Source organism: Prorops nasuta, unplaced genomic scaffold (assembly GCF_024137725.1).
Source record: "Prorops nasuta isolate Cenicafe-Biocafe unplaced genomic scaffold, Cenicafe_Pnas_1.2 PNAS00006, whole genome shotgun sequence".
NCBI lineage: Eukaryota > Metazoa > Arthropoda > Insecta > Hymenoptera > Bethylidae > Prorops > Prorops nasuta.
Genome location: NW_027116803.1, coordinates 3,373,043 through 3,390,428, shown reverse-complemented (window position 1 = coordinate 3,390,428; position 17,386 = coordinate 3,373,043). Strand labels below are relative to the sequence as shown.

The following is a 17,386-nucleotide window of genomic DNA, read 5'->3' as shown; positions in this document are numbered from 1 at the left end:
AGCCCTGGGTTAAGAACGGCTGGTAATACTGGGTGAAAAGTCGTAACCACCGAGGCTCTGCTGCAAAGAAGCTTGCAACGCGCCCCCCCCCCCCTTCTCCCTCTCACCCTTACACACTACCACACGCAAACTTCGCGGATTAAGCTAATAGGAATTCCACGGGATTTATACCGCTGGCGCCGGATTAAAAGTTCAATTCCTCTGTAGACTATGTATATATATATGTGTATGTATAGAGTATATATATATATATATAGCGCAGCTATGAAACGACCAACGATTCAATTACGATTAGGGTATTAACGAAACGAACGCGCGAGAAAAAGAAGCACGCGAGTCGAACGGTCCAGTCGAGCTGAGAGAGTCATAAAGAATCCCCAACTTGCCAATCATCAGCTTCAAAGGGAAAATTGGAACCCTTGCTAATTTCGCAAATCGATATGACGCCGTTTCAATCGCTCTCCTGCGGATATGCTTCTCTAAAACGTCAAATTGATGCGATTCAATGTATACTGCACAATTCTGCAATACGTTAATGCAAAGTACACTGGCATTGTATAATTATTTGCATTATCCAGCAGTATTTCACCGGGCTCCGCAACTCCAGCTTGCTTTCATTATTATTCGTTTTGATAAGCTTGATCCACGTGTCATCCGCCCACCGCGTCATTTTCCAGTTTTTACTGGTTTTTCGGTCCTGAAAACACGACCGTTCGAGAGTTACGATAGCCATTTTTCCATTTTTCCTTCATTTAATTTCTCTCTGTAATTTTTCAGGTTTTTTCTATACGCGTGTTTGTTGTTGTTGCAGAATTCGGTGCATGTACAGCGGAGACTTGGCTGGGTGGAAATTTGCAAAGCGGCTTGGTCGACATGCGGTGCAGGCTGACGAAGCGGGGTCGTCAAGTTGTTCGATGACATCGAATAACAAGCGGCAATTTTTCTACGCTCTGTCAAACGTAGCGAGGAAAAAGTACTCGTTCTTCCGATAATCCCAATGAAATAAATCCCGCTCGATTCCAGACGACAATGCTAATGGCGCTTCCGTCTACTCGAGGATCGTTCTATATGGGAATTATAGCGAAGCTTTGCAGTGACAGTAATAGCAGCACTGCCGGAGACCAAAGTATCGTTGTATTAAAATGAGAAGATTCTTCATTATGTGGAAATAGGTTTGCGTCGCTTTTGCATTAAGCTGCGTATATATAAAGGGAGAGAGAAAGGGAGAGAGAGGGAGAGAGAGAGAGTGAGGGGGGAGGGGATAAGAAGAAAAAAGAAGAGAAAGCTCCTTTTCAGTCTTCCTTTCATTCCTTTCATCACTAGTCGGCTGTAACAATCATTCGCAATTCGTTCAGTCGACTCATTTGCTGAACATCTCCTCCTTCTTCCGATCTCATCGAAGAATTTCATCTCCGGAGTCTCGGGAATTCCTGCTCCTCGAGTATCTTCCCATACGATCGCCGGACGACGCAGATTGGGGAAATCTCTCTTCTCTATCACTGGAATTTTCGTCTCCCATACGACTCTACTCGACTCGACTCGACTCGACTCGACTCTAGCAAGAGACCCCCTATAATGCTGTTACCATTCACAGCTGGATTCCTACATCCACCTCCCAGCCATCCCTCCCCTCCTCGCTATTAAAAAACACCTTACCCATAAGCATAGGGAGTGGATGATGTTCCACTAAAAAACCAACCGCCAAACCGAAATGAAGACACCTGCAGTCTGGTTTTTTTCACCCCGGCCAAGACGCTCGAGGAATATCTCAGTGGCTGCTCTCGTTACTCGCATAATTCCAACTAGCCCAGTTGACTGAAACTGGCGGATCCAGTCAGCGGGCCTTCCAAAGGCCAACCTACGTTCAACCACGAGAGACTGAAACTACCATTGAGGCTACCACGATCCCACCTTCTTCTTCTTCTTCTTCTTAGTCCCCCTCCTCCTCTTCCTCTTTTCAGTAAAAATAAACTAAACTGCTTTCTATTTTTACGATAACCTTGTCAAATAAAGAGCCCGGAATTCCTTGTTCTCGAATAGCCAATAAATATCAGGGTATCGGAAGAATTTCTGCTATCAAAAAGTTCCGCTCTATTGCTTACGTGGGAACAGGAACAAGGAAGAGGAGTGTGGAGTAAGAAGAAGAAGAAGCAGAAGAAAAAAAAAAGAAATAGCAGTAAAGAAGTGGAAAAAGAAGATCGATTGGGGAATGAGCCATTGAGCGGAGGGTGGACAGTGGTGATGTCTTGTTGCTGCTGGTGCTGCGACGGGAGCAGTGACGGTGCTGGAGCTGCTGGAGGCGGTGGCAGTGGGTGTAGCAGTAGCGCCAGTGGTACTACTGGCAGTTCGGGTATCGCTGCGAGTGGAGTGCTGAGCAGAAACACCAGTGGAGGAGGAGGAGGAGACAACGGTACTGGTACCAGCGCCGGAAATTCCGGAAGCAACGGTCTTGGCGTTGCATCTAGTATCTCGGCGATGCTCTCGCTTTTCGTCGTCACTGTCGCTATTAGCACCGGTGAGTGGCTGCTCACCGAGGAGAAACTGCCCAAAACCTCCAGCAACGACTCTGCGGAACCAGATAGCAAAGTCACGTACAGCGGCCTCTGGAGGGTCTGCGTCGCAATTAGTGAGTACGATAATCATTTTATACGTCACTTAATATTACTACTGATTTTCCGTCGATTATATATCACGTGGTATATGCTCTGTGAACTGGCACACGTGACTATCTTCATATTTGAACACGTTCGCTGTATCTATACATATACTATGTATACATATATGTATTATAACGATTTTCACTTTGGATCAACACCGTCTGCTATTTGTTATTATTATTCTCAGTCCATGCAGATCGACGTCAAAATTGCTACGAGCCTAACACGAGATCGGTATTAGTTAAACACAGCTTCTCTAATGGAGATTTAACGCGATCATCCGATGCCAATTAGAGCGTGCAAAGTTAACAAAATTAAATTTTCACGCGATAAGTTAAAGGTGGAAGAAATAATTAAGTATATTTTGCTATAGCTGGAGAAAAGTTCAAATCTTAGGCGCGTTGCAGCAAATGCTCGGTTACTTAGGATAAATAATGGATCGACTGAGAGGTTCTTTGAAAGTGCACGTGCAAGCGCCTACCAAGCAAAATTCTATTTTGTAAAATCTAATTCGACCTCACTTTAGTTTCGGTCTTATGTTGTAGTCTTTGTAGTACAGGTGTGTGGTAATGGAAGGTGGAAGCATATAGCGTGACTTCACTTAGTCGCGATGACACCCTCCTTTGTAACGCGATAAACTCGTGGCTCTTTTCCTCTTTAAAGGAATCAATATAAAAAAATACCAAAACGTGAAACCTGTATATAGGAGAATGAACTGTGTTTGACGGTGAAAGAAAAATTTGGCAACGATGGAATTCTTTGGGCAAATATCGAAGATTCGAGGAATACATTGTCGAATCCTCTTTAAATTATTGACGTAAAAGGGTGGATGATAGTTTCCAGGAAATCGCTTGAAAATGCTGCAATTTGGCTACTGAACGAATTATCGAAACCACAGTGGAGTTTTTAGACGCAGCACCCTAAGTGGAAGTTGCTTCGCAGGCAGCATCTTTGAAAAGTAGGCATCAGGAAAAGTGGCTGGTGGACTTCTATCGAACCCTGCAGTGTAGGATGGTTGAGAGGGGGGACAGGGTGGAAAGTTGGGAAACGGCACCGGCTGGAAGGTAAAGCACGGCAAGTCGGAAATGACTCGTTACCAGTTACCAACCAGTCCCTGCCGGAAACCACTTTCCTTGTTGCAGCCGTCGATTTGCAACGTCTATTTCGGAACTGACGAAGGAAAGAAGAAATAAGATAATATAAACGACGTTGGTTTATCGATGAATCGTTTAAATATTCGTCTTATTTTTCGTCAAGTAGAAATTAAAAATAAATGGAATTACAACCTGATAAAATAATTATCGTCGAGTAGGAGGATACTTTCGAAAGTTGGCAGTCGTTATGGAAATAAATCCTTTATTAGTTAACTGAAGTGATTGGGCAAAGAAAATTACGTCTCCTTGCTTAACTAGAATTTGCAGGCACACTTTGCGAAAAAACTTACCAACTGTTTGAATCCCTGCAAAACAATGAAACTTTCTCGCGTTAGCTCCTACGCAATTCCACAGCCGTTTACCTTACACGGACAGTGAAATCCCCAACATTTCCATGTTGACTTTTCTCACGCGAGTGAAATTCGAGCAATACTTGAACAAGTGGATGGCAATTTTTGGCTGATGGCTAACGATAGGTGAGCGACGCGATCGCTTTATTTGCAATTTTTCCGAGCTTTTATCCGAATGGTTTCGTTATCGATCGATATTTCGGGGTAAGGGAAGAGTGAGAGAGAGAGAGAGAGAGAGAGGATGAGGAATGAGGGGGAGAGGGGAGGGTCTCACGGCTCGGTTAGCCGTTATCAAACGCGACGAGCGCAGATAAACTCGCGTCGCGCCCAACTCTCGACTCGACTCCCCAGCTCGGTGACAAATGTGACCGAGCGTTTAATAGAGTAATCGGGCCGTGCCGTGGTATCTTCGCTTTGCGTGTGTAGGTGCCGTTTGTACCAATTAGCCGTTCTAACGTTAAATAATGCCATTGTCAACCCTTCGTCCCCCGCGAGACTCCAGCACACACAGCTGCGTGATTCTCCAACGCCCCACGACGACAGTCCGCCTACATTCTGAAATTTCATACCTAATAACAAACTAAACTGACTCGTGCGTCCCTGTCCGTCCTACCGTATACACCTGCCCCCCCCCCCCCCCCCCTCTTCCCACACCTCACGCTCTATCCTAACGCGCCAAATTTCATTAAAGTCTCTCGCATACCACGACGCTGAATTATCATTCCGGAATTCTAATCCAATCCTCGAGTTTGTCAACGCTAATCATATATATATATACGTATCGTTCTTCGTTACTCGTTTTATTTACAACAAAACACCCCGAAATGTTTAATAAGCGATATTCCGAGAGAGACGAGAGCGTTATTTTCCAATATTCCCCTGGAATTTATCTCTCATCCAATATTGCGTTTGGAATTGACGCTTCATGGAAATCAGTGTACTAGTTATTTACCGAATGTGCATCGATAGGTTGCATCGGGTATAGAATTTCATAGGATATATAGGATCGAAAATAAAGCTTTGGCAGAGTTGCTGAAAGATCTTGCGTTGGAGAGCGAGTAAACTGACGAATAATTAGTCGTCCGTATATATAGAGAGTTCGTCATCGATAATGACTCCGTATTATCGATTCTGGAATATCGAAGGAAAGGCAGGCAATACGACCGACTTCCGTCCTTGGCCGGAAATGACTGTTCTACGCTCGCCAGCCAGATTCCCCATTCCTCGCCGAACGAAATCCAACGACCCTGCAGCACACGGCCGACACGGGCTAAACCTGTATAACCCTGCCCCGCTTCCAGCTAATTCTCGCTATTTATTCAAAATGCCGCGTCGCCATGCTTGCCGGGCCAAAGTAGCCATAAACTTACCTATACGCGCGCATTTCTCTACGCGAGCCTTGCTAAATCCCCGGCGATAAATCGTCCCATAGGGAAAATAAGAAATCCAGGAACGCGGGGCCTGGTCAACCGTTTATTGTCCGGCCGAAACGATAAAGCTCCGTGCGCATCAACGCGAGCTTCGTTCCTCATCGCGCGATATTCGAGGGTGTAACGCGCGAATCGATCCAAGCTATTATATAGAACAGAGCGTAGTTAAAAATTGTCTCTACATTTCGCCATAATGCTTATGTATAGGAGCGAGACACACACAATCTGGCGTGGAATTAATCGTCGATTTCATGCGGGATGGCATTCCGAATGCTGTCGGTATATATATATATATACGTGTATGTATATATAGCTGTTGCTCGATGGGAGCTCGATGCTGCAGACGGAGGGAGCGAGAGGGGGAATGGGGTGCGATATAAGGTAATGAGGAGGGTAGGATTATTGCCGGTTCCGTAGTTAGCATCGCTGGCACCATTTAGCGGATTGTACACCAGTTTCCTGACAAAGCGGAAACGAAAGTCATTCGCACTGATGACGTTCGACAATAAAAAGAGCCGAGAGATTTACAGCTAGCATTTTGAGGGCCCTCGGAAAAGTTAACGCTTTCCGTGGTGGCTCGCATGTATATAGTGATGGAAAATGGGTAACGAGGTATGGAATGACAGATGCATGAAAATATTGCGTTTATGCCGTGGAATGCTTTGGATTTATTTTACGACGATGGAGAAGGCCTGATCGGTTTCGTCCCATTCTCCATCCTCTGGTCCCCACCTCTATACCTCCCCCTCCCCCCTCCCCCCTCTCTTCTCTTTCTCTTTCTCTCTCGTAGTTCTTCTAGCTTTCTGAGAGGAATGGCAAAAACGCACTTGGCACAGATTTTCGGGGGCGCATTACGAGCGTCCTCACAGTCGTTTTCCTCGCTTTACGAGCAAGCACCCATAAAGCTTGTAATAATAATGCCGCGTTGCTATCTGGCCAACGGAAAATATACACGAGCAAAAATACAGCGTCGTACTGCACACTACTGCTTTGACAAAATCTCGAAACGACAATTTTTCGTATCGACGGTTTGCGCGCTTCGTCCCTTCGTCTTCTATTCTAGTCCGTGTATATATATATATATATATATATATATATATATATATAGTCCTCCTCCACTTAATATTACTCCTTTCGACCGCTCAAATATACATCGTACATTCGTCCCTCGAAACATTCGCGAAATAATCACCCCGGTACTACAACACATTACGGTGGATTATCTTTCCAGCAACACAGAATCAGCTTTGCTAAAGATTTATCTTTCCACGAACTTGCTGCTATCTCCATTGAACTTCTAGAAGCTCAGTTTATAAAATACAGAATAACTTTTCATATAACGCAAAGCCGAAACAAGTCAAACAACTAATTAAGATGTCAGTTTACGTGAATATTGCGACAGTAAATATATTAGACGACAAGTTTGTCTATTTTAAGCTTATTTAGTTAGTTAGCGAGCTGAGCTTTATCGTTAATAACACAAAGTCTTAATTCAAAGTGATCCTCGCGCCATACGAGAATCCTTTTCTGCCTAAAGTGAATAAACTCGAGTTTTTTTTATACACTTCGATTGCCACTTTTTTCTAACGGAAATAATTCGACAATGAAATTATCGAAGGCAACGAGGGTAGAATGAGCACTGCCGAGTGATTCAAAGAAGAAATTCGGAGTGCGCTCTTAGAGCAGAGCGTTAATGTCCTTTGACGGCTGCGTTTTAATTAAACCCGAGAGAGAAAACGAGATGAAAGGGCATCGCGTTTGATCGATTCAATATACAGGGTCCGCCACTTAAAACGAACCGTATCATGTATGAGAGAAAACGTGCCTCTCATCCTATATAACTGTTATATATATATATATATATATATATAAGAGCTATATTAAATTTTTCACAAAAGGACTTTTTAGATATTCCTTATGTAGTATTTCCATTCAGAGAGATCTTAAGCAAGATTTTCATATCCTTAGTAATCACGGATGTATAAACATAAACGTTTCCTTATACGTGCATGCTTTATCGGTATGTTTTAGATGGCGGATCCTGTATATGCCAATGCGAGCGAACGATCTCGCACCACACAAATTGCTGCAGTTGTTACTTTTTTATGGAATTTTTATCGGCATATCAAAAAACTATTCATCAGATTTTCTTCGATCGGAGAATATAAAGAATACAGCTATTATACGAATAGTTTGAAAACATTGAAATTAAAAGGAAAAACGATAAACACTTTTTCACCCTCATTCCTCTTTATTTCTACACCCCATCCTTGGCTACTCTGTAAACGCTTTTGCGCAAAATAGAAATCTATCGAAATTAAAATTTCATCTGAATCCTAGTTACGCAGTGCCCAGACTATCGAATATCAGAAATTCCACAGGCGCCAGAACACCGACTCTGTCAAAAATAAAAAAAAGCTAGCTTTCACGAGCGTACAATTTGTTACTGTATATAGTAAAGGTAAAACGCTCGTGAGATGAATTCTGTTCTCCTCAAACAGTTGGATGGTTGTCATGAATTTCATCGTTTAATTCAGTATCTAATTTGCAAAGTTCAGACAGACATGTATATATATATATGTATTATGGTAAATATATATAATCGTGCAAAAAATGATTGAATCTAAGCTTTTAATAAAAACCAAATTACACAGCGAAGCGTAGCTCGGGCAATGAAACGGATATAGATATACATATATATATATATATATATATATAGCAGTACAGAGGATTTTTTACGACGAAATATCGGCTATATTGAAAGCACGGCAGGTAAATAAAAAGTAGGAATTTAAGCCGGGGCGTCGTTAGCGTGACGCGAAGTCTCGAATAGATGGTACAGTGTGGCAGTTTTTGGAAGTTGCATGCCAGCTTTTCTATTGATTAATGTACCGAGTATCTATCGTGCCTTAGTCGACTCTAATTTCAACTGTCATTGCACGGCTAACGCGTCGCTGTCGATTAGAGGATTCCTCAGAGATTTACCGCACGAATAATTCACGCTAGAAATTCGCTGATAATACTCGGCAAATCCTTCGAAGGGCTTAATTTTTACGAGGAGCAGGAAAGAAAGGGAATAAATAGGAGCTGATACAAATAACGCTCCAATCAGCTTTAAGTGGCGATCACTTTTCAAGGAGGTTTTTCACCGCTGGAAAAAACGGGGAAAGGCGAGGAAAACATTTCATTACCCCTGGAAAAGTGACGCTTGTTATCCGGCAGCGTGAAAAAGTAACGAAATCCACTCCTTTATTCCTTTATGTTACAGGCTCACGCATGGAGTACGAGTGCTCCAGTATCGACTACTTCCCCAACGAAGAGTACAGTCCAGATCCGAGTGATTCAACAATGGCAATACCTTGTAAGCACCAGCGAGGAACCTATAGAGAAGAAACAAGCGATTTATTTGAAAGTTTGCTCCATTCGAAAGGGTCCTGCTTGGCTCTCTCGAATCGTTATCAGACACACACGATTAATCCATTTTCCTTGATTAATCCGATAAGACCAGTATAATAATAATATTAGCGTTCTTGATTAAAATTTTTCTGGATAGGCACACATAGTACAGCGATGATTAATCGGCTGAAATAATTTAACCATGATGAACGATGATATATCGCTCGCTGTCTCATATGCGGAGAAATTCTCATTACTCGCTCACTCTTTGCAGACGCTGTCACAAAATCGGCCATGTTTTTCTTCGCCGCTACGTCACTGCTGGTGATCGCTGAAGTTTGTTACTTCGCTGCACACGTCACCCACCCGAAACACAGACTTTGCGTTTTTATCGCCGGTGTAGTTTTTATCGTGTCCGGTAAGTAAGAAAGCAGTCTGCCAAACTCCTACTCCCCTGCCAGATTTCATCCACGCGCGAGATTCCACACTGTGTAATCTCATCCCTCTCGCCCCCTCGTTCATCCTCCATTCATTGCACATTTGTCTCTCAATTCCTAAAATACTTAAACATACTCCTCGTAAGCTCTCTTATAATTTAAACGCTGTCGTACGTTAAACGCAAATTTAATCAAGTTCTTTTCCACTACTCCCTTTCATTTTGCCCTTCTTTCGTTTCGATCCTTCTCCATTATATTCAGGTTTACTCATGCTGGTCGGTATGGTCATGTACATATCTATCTTTAAGGCTGAAGTTGGAAGTAAGCTCAGACCGAGATCATCCTTTCAGGTCAGTTCAATCTCCGATAATCCCCACAATTGTCTATAACTCTAGAAAAGGTTGAAACTGTTAATTTTTATATGCTCAAAGTTGAATTTTATAATAATTAATAAGTTACTCGTATATACTACATATGTATAATTTAAGGTGAATGGAGCTTGTGAATCGAGAGTAATCATACGATCTTTGCAGGGACCACCTTTCACATACAAGTATGGATTTTCCTTTTTGCTATACGTGAGTGGCTTCATCACTACCGAGGTGGCTGGTACATATGCAATCTTCCTGTATATCTCATGGCATCAGCAAGAGCTGGTGAAAAGGGGCTCCACGCGAAAAAATTACGCGGTTCGTAGCATAATCCTCACGAGGAGAATCTCTCTTTACACCTCTCGATATTAAAATCTGGAAAAATCCATTTCAGGAGGTCTATCATCTCGATAATCATCGTATACAGCACTCGAATCACGTTGCTCTGAGTCATGGCAGTTTTCTCTGCGAGAGACATCAGAAGAGATACTTTTTCAGCAGAGATTCGGTCGATCACGTTGACTTTGACGAATTTCTACCACCGCCGCAGAATCTCGACTGTCACGAATATTCCTGTCAATTTCCCAGGGATCTCACTACACAAACGGTAATAAAATTCATTAGGACAAATTGAAAACATTATTGAATGGTCGTGTCACGTCACAAAATCTTAATTACTAAATAATTCATAATAGTAAAATTAGTATAATGTACTAAGGACTGAGCGCACCGATACAATGGCTTTATAGCAAAACGAACTTGTAAAATAGTGCATAAGCATTAGCGTTGTCAATAATAATATTATTTTTAAACTAAATTCATCCTACAAGTATATAAAATTATACAAATTCTCACTTGAATATCCTTAAGTTACTAAGCACAAAGAAACCAAAGTTACACAAAATAAAATCTATCGAGTACAACATCTTTTAAACTCTAAATATATTATTTTTAAAGCTTTCTTTCATTTACCAATGTTCTTCACTAAATTCTTCCAATGAATTGCTCATACAAAACGGGTCCTTTCAGGTCAGCACGACGGCTGATGTTCTACAGGAAGAAGCGGAGGACTACAGTCCTAGTGGACAGCAGCACGAATTTGTTACTTTTAACCTTGAGGAGCAGCTTCCACCACCACCACTACTTCGAGGTAGCGACTGGGCTTTCGATACTTTAAGGAGAACTACTCCTGTCTGATACAACGTCAGGTAAAATTTCCCATTCACCATGCACGCATCACACACACAAATGTCCTTTTAATTTATATATTTCATCATTGTTACTTTTAAATATGTACAGGTACGCGAGGCTCGTGCAGACTGTCGCAAGCGACGACGACGATAACGACTTTGGAGATAATCACGATGCGGGTGACGATGATGATGACAATAAGGCGAGACAAGAATCAGCGAAGACAGTCGAGGATCTACGATAAATTTGACCATCGCTAGGAAATATCGTTAATCCGGCTTATACATTGAAGTTTCATATGACAGACAACAACACTCATCGAGTGCAGACTCTGAAGAAGCACGAGAATTTCTCTTTCAGCTTCATAGAAACGAAAAATTACTCGTGTGTAGTGTATTCGCATTATGCCTTTCGTCAACTGCAAGAACTCGATTAGTTAAGTGCATTCGTGCCTCATTCGTTATTCGGACGCACACGCATTTCTCACACTTCTTATAAACTTTCGAAAGATTTACCTGACTGAAGCAAACCGTCCTATCGTTGCGAATCTAGAGAATTGTGACACATTGCGGAATTGATTGCGAGTAGTGTCGATGCTAAACCAACTTATGTTGCAGAAAAGAATTTGTGAATTCGCGTATCGCGACTGAACGAATAATCACTTATGGCTTTTGTTCAAAAAAAGCACACATTTAGACTATATGTGTATATATATATATATACATATATAGAATTATATAAAGTGTAAAGGGATGTTAATTCCCTTCGAGCAGCGGTGCTGAAGACATTCCTTTCTATTCAATATTAATCGTTATTATAGTAAAAATACGTTTTCGTACATTATACACACTATGCAAAAATACATATAGTGCTCCATACAGAAATATGCATTTCTGCCGTATAATTAACTACTTTCTAGATTTTATAAAATTAAGGAATCAGCATTGAATCTACTCCAGAATGATATTTCGTGATCGAGGCGTATAAATAACATTTACAGACTTACTTTCAGAGTTCAATGTTACAGGTATTGTTATTGTATTCTGCCGGAGAGCTTATTGTCTTTGGATATATATATATATATATACATACAGCGAACATTGTAACTAGGTCCAATCCTTTTTGGCAGCATTTTTTTAAGCTATAAACAGCAGCGCACTGCGAAAAATATTGATAAGAATATTCTACGTATATTATATATTGCATCTACTAATAGTCGATTGTATAACACTTTCTATTGTCAACAAAATTTTATACGACTCCATTTGTACCGTACGATGAAAGCCATTGTACAATATGACATCACGGATGTCCACACTGCTGACTACGATGAATATTCATCGCTCGTTTATTATTATCCATACACATGCACATGGCTGATTGAAAAATAAATATATATACGTTATGTTTGGATTTTTAAAAATGACGTATTATAATTCCTTATTTAAAAAGATCTTACTAGTCTATAGTGCGATGCTACAACAAGAAAAAAATGATTTGATTCAAAATAAATATTCAATCGAGAATAGTCGCAAATAAATGTTTACTTTTTTTTAATAAATGACTGATTCGAATAAAAAAAAATTACTCGAATCAAATTATTTTTAATTCATTTAACTAAATGTTATTAATATCATGTAAATATTTTATAGCGATTATTCAGATAAACAGTTATTTAATTCTAATGACTACATTGCTCAGTGTAGCTGTTTAAAAATATTTCACTGGCTTGAATACTTAGCTTAACTTTATACACGAATAATCGTTATGAGCGTCAGTCGATAAAGTTGACGCTGTATTTTTCTAAATTAACAGTCTAGGTCCAAGAAAAGTTTAAAGTGCTCGTGCATTATATGTTGGTTATGTGGTTTTAATATTTGAAGAACTTGTGTGAAGAAACAGCTGTTCGGGATAATAGGAGGATCCTTCGAACGATTTCTACTTGAAATTTTCATGAAACAACTTAAAATTACTTTCGAAATTTTAAGATGTAAATTAATCAGTAATTTCTACCATTGGTAATATTTCTTAATATTTTTTGCTGGTCGCTTCTACAAACAATATATCCGTCGCTGTTGCACCTTATTTTTTGGATTACTTACCCTCCAAACAATTAAACCTACTATGGATGAGCCTCAGTTCAAATTTGTTTCGGAACGTCCAGATAGCAAAGAATTTTATAGTCTACATAGAAAACTTCTTAAAATTATTTACCAATGGCCAGGACAAAATCCACTATTTCGAAAAGTATTCCTTTGTCTAAGTACAATGATGACTACGGCTGCTCTGACTGGTGTTGTACGTTATTATAATAGTATGCGCGCACGCAACCACAAATATGGCCATGTATAGTGATTTGACACGTTGCTAATATTTAAAAACCAAAAATATTTTTCATAAAAAATAATAACAATAAATATTTAAAATTTTATGATAAATATAACACATTTTTATGGTATTGCAATTTGTTATGGCACAAATGATAACATTTGCTTGCGGTTAGTCAGCAATAATATAAAGGATTTAGTTATTGGTGTTACTGCTCTTATTGTGTAATACCATACTATACAAGTATGAGTTTTCACGGGTATTAGCCTATTACGAACTAAAAATCCTTTGATATTTCTAATAGTGAGATCCATCAAAGTTTTCAACACGTGAATTATGCTTATCGGTTGAGCCTAGGTCATCTATTTATTTTTAAAAATATATATATATATATATAATTACATAATTTTTGTGTTAATTATTTTCAAATTGTTATTTATATATATTTTAGTAAACATTGTGCCATTTTAGGTGCCGGTGCTTTAATTGCGATATGGTTTGTTACTTGCTAAATAATTTTTCAACTTAAGTCTTTGTAATAATTTTTTTATCACAAAATTATCCCTCTAAACCATACGCTCTATTTAAAGAAGGGATATACAAAATTTCCTAATGGAAAATTTTATGTTACAGAAGTGTTTTATATTAAAAAATTTGCACTCTATGCAGTAACTTAAGATAGATATTTTTTAACTATTCAGAATTGAAGCAACTACAATATTTGTTAAATTCATAACTTTTAATATTCATTAACTATTATTATCTTCCTGCAGCTACTCAAGCTTGAAGAAACAGATGATATGGATCTCATTGTTCAATGTATTTCAATCACCAGTGCTATAAGCGCAGGATTATTAAATCAATTTACTATTTTATACAAGAAGAAAAGTGTAATTATTCTTCTTAACATATTAACATCATTTGAGGAAGAATTCATCAGAATTAAAATGACTCCGACGTTTCGTATTAACTGTACTAGTAAAGCATATTTGAAATATGTAACAAACAGCATTTTCATTTTTAATGCATAAATAATAAAACTACAGTAAAGAGTAGTAGGTCAGGCATAATGCAAAAAAGATTTAACTTTTACACGTGCCTCATATGTTATTTCAATACCGTAACCTTTTTCACTTTCTTCCAGAACTTCGTCTTTCTCAAATATTCGGTGTGAATTTGTAGAGTATATTTATAACGATTGAAATGATTACTCGAAAAATTAAATGGAATTAAGAACAAAAGTTTATTTAGAGAACAACTAAATTCAATAGATAATAAATAAGTACAGGTATTAAAATGGCATCTGTGCAGCACATATAGAAGTAAAATATTTCTTTTTACACTCTGTGTTTCAACTATTATTTTACGTTTCAGTATTAATTATTTATTTATAAAGTTAAAGTTTGTTCCTTTCCTATATAAATCATATGTATTTATACAAGTATAGAATATACGAAACGCCGAAGCCAGCACAGTATCAAAAATTTTAACACCATTTTCTTGCAGATTACTGAAATGAATAATTTAATGTTCGATGATTGGGATAACATATGCTTTAGAGGAGAAAAGAAAATATTTCGAAAATATGGAAAATATGCAAGGTTTGCAGCTCAATTTATAGTTGGTTTGTACTCTCACAAACAAATCTCTCTTTTTGTTAATCAACGTAAATAAAGCACTGTTTAGATAAGTAAATATTAAGGAAAGCTTAATTTCAGGATATGCAATTTTTACGGCAGTCGCGTTTGTATCTGTGTCGATTCCTACTATAGTGATGAATATAGTAAAACCTCTTAACGTATCACGGGACATACCAACAATCGCTGAAATGGAATTTGGAATAAATCAAGCAAATCACCAGATACCTTTTTTAATTTATATTTATATATCAGTTTGGTGTACCATAAGCACTTTAGTGTGCTATGATACTAGCTATACAACATATATTATACATAATTGTGCATTGTTTGAAGTAACAGGGTAAGTTAATTCTGGTATCATGATATAATCCGTTTCCACTATATTATATATGTAGAACATACTATTAATGAAATGTAATGTTTAAGATATACATTTGAATATTTACTATATAATCGTAATGAAGAAACTTTAAACGATTACAAGGAAAAAAAAAGAACGCTTGGAGCTATATGGCAACGTGCCGTGAATTTTCATCATAAAGCATTTCAGTAATAATCAAACTATCTTCATCACAATTATTTATTAGTTATTTAATTTCTACAGTTACTAATGTTTTGGTATTTTTTTAGATTTAACGATTTGGTTGAAGAAACATTCACATATCCTTGCGCAATAGAATTAATTCTGTGTACATTACAAAGTAGTTTATGCATGATGCATGTAAGTAATATATTTTGTCTATCGCTTAAGTAATTCCAGTTTTTTATAATTAAGCTTTTAAAAGATTTTTATGAAGTCCTATAAAGTGTTCAAAATTTAACTAAGGTTATATATTCGTTGGACAAGAAAGAATATCATGAAACATTCAGATATGCGGTTTTCGTAGGCAGCCAATTTATTCGTTTATTCATCAATATTTTACCGGGTCAAATGTTAATGGATTCAAGTAATAACTTTTATACATCAGTGTAAGTTTAACGATAATACCTATATGTTTTATTTACCAAATGCATTTAATAAAATTCTTTTAAGATATAATGGAGATTGGCACTTCTTGCCACTTAATTATCAAAAGATGATTGTCATTGTATTAGCAAAAGCAAGTAAAACATCCTATGTTACAGCTAGCAAGCTTTTTATTTTAGGCTTTGAGATCTTTACAGTGGTAAGAGATTCATTATTGCTACTTTGCCTAATAGATTTGGTATCTTCTGCATTCTTACATTTTTATTGCATTCATAATGATGTTTATTTTTCAGTGGGTGAAGACAGTTGTCTCTTACTTCACGATAGCTTTGTCACTAAACAAAGCAAAGTAGTTAAATTCGAAAATTTTGATAAATTCCTTAATAGAAACACATATTAAGCATTGTTAAAAGGCACACTATAAAAAATTGTTAGATATATTTATTTTAAATTTTATACATATTGCAAAAAGTCCTAGGTAAGAAATATATATATAGATATAAAAAAGGATGAAGATTAATAATTTAATTAGATAAAGAATTCTGCAGCTCTAACATCTAGTCAAATACCATTAGTATTTTTTTCAGATATTTGAGTAACTGGAAAGGATCAGAGGAGTTCATCTAGAATAAATTCTTCCATTAATTAAGATGCTTTTACTGTGATTAGCTAAAATGTACAGTACCCTGTATAAAGAAAACAGTCAACTTTCCCCTTAGTATAAGTTTGCGAAATCAATTAAATTATTTAAGTAGGAGAATAAGGGATGACTCGTTATACAAATATTTATATTAACCCTTTAAACTCCGAGCAAATTGTGTTATTAACTCTCAACAATAGATATAGTTTTATTAAAAAAGAAACATTACTTGCACAGATTTCTTTTTTTAAATACATTTTATTGGTACAGTTAGAAAATGTCAATTTTATAAATAAAACAATATGACTGTATATATATACATATATATATATATATATATATATATGTTACAGTATATCAACTTAGGAACAACGGATTTATATTACAATATCATCGTATGGAGTATAAATGGGGTATGTACACATGCATAATTTTCTTTAATTTATTATAAAGACGCATAACACACTAGCAAATACAAATGCAATATTTATTGTAAGAGTTCATGTTAATTATGGTATAAACATGTACGCGACTTAATCACACCATATTATTAAATTGCTTGCACAATTTTTAATTTTAAAAAGGTACAGTATATAGAGTAATATCTTCTCCATAAAGTGCCATTTAATCAATTTTAGACGTACCTGCATAAATTTATATAAATGGAATCAGTTAATGTGATTAGCACAGTACTATCGAAGTTTCCACTGTTATATAAAAAAAATACCACCATATAGCAACGGTACTATTCTTATATGTTTTTTTCGCCTAACCCTTATACATGTGACTACTTCAAATCAGTCCTACACATATGAATAAATAATT

The 17,386-nt window shown here is 37.6% G+C and overlaps 2 protein-coding genes across 3 annotated transcripts; both read left to right on the top strand.

The window, feature by feature from the left end:
* Window positions 1–1,228: 1,228 nt before the first annotated feature.
* Window positions 1,229–12,426, top strand: stg1 (stargazin-like protein). Its single transcript, XM_066728220.1, has 8 exons — window positions 1,229–2,626; window positions 8,860–8,952; window positions 9,262–9,405; window positions 9,686–9,774; window positions 9,958–10,113; window positions 10,190–10,402; window positions 10,825–11,003; window positions 11,095–12,426. The coding sequence occupies exons 1-7, from the start codon at window positions 2,242–2,244 to the stop codon at window positions 10,990–10,992; spliced, it is 1,248 nt and encodes a 415-aa protein (XP_066584317.1). The 5' UTR covers window positions 1,229–2,241; the 3' UTR covers window positions 10,993–11,003; window positions 11,095–12,426.
* A 535-nt stretch (window positions 12,427–12,961) lies between these two features.
* LOC136774349 (odorant receptor 85b-like) lies at window positions 12,962–16,375 on the top strand. Of its 2 annotated transcripts, XM_066728584.1 has the most exons (9): window positions 12,962–13,284; window positions 14,088–14,204; window positions 14,821–14,938; window positions 15,033–15,294; window positions 15,381–15,503; window positions 15,585–15,675; window positions 15,781–15,923; window positions 15,988–16,120; window positions 16,215–16,375. In XM_066728584.1, exons 1-9 carry the CDS (start codon window positions 13,111–13,113, stop codon window positions 16,272–16,274), a joined length of 1,221 nt encoding a protein of 406 aa, XP_066584681.1. In that variant the 5' UTR covers window positions 12,962–13,110; the 3' UTR covers window positions 16,275–16,375. The 2 variants fall into 2 exon arrangements, with proteins under 2 accessions (XP_066584681.1, XP_066584680.1); XM_066728583.1 differs by having other exon boundaries at window positions 15,988–16,375.
* Window positions 16,376–17,386: the final 1,011 nt, after the last annotated feature.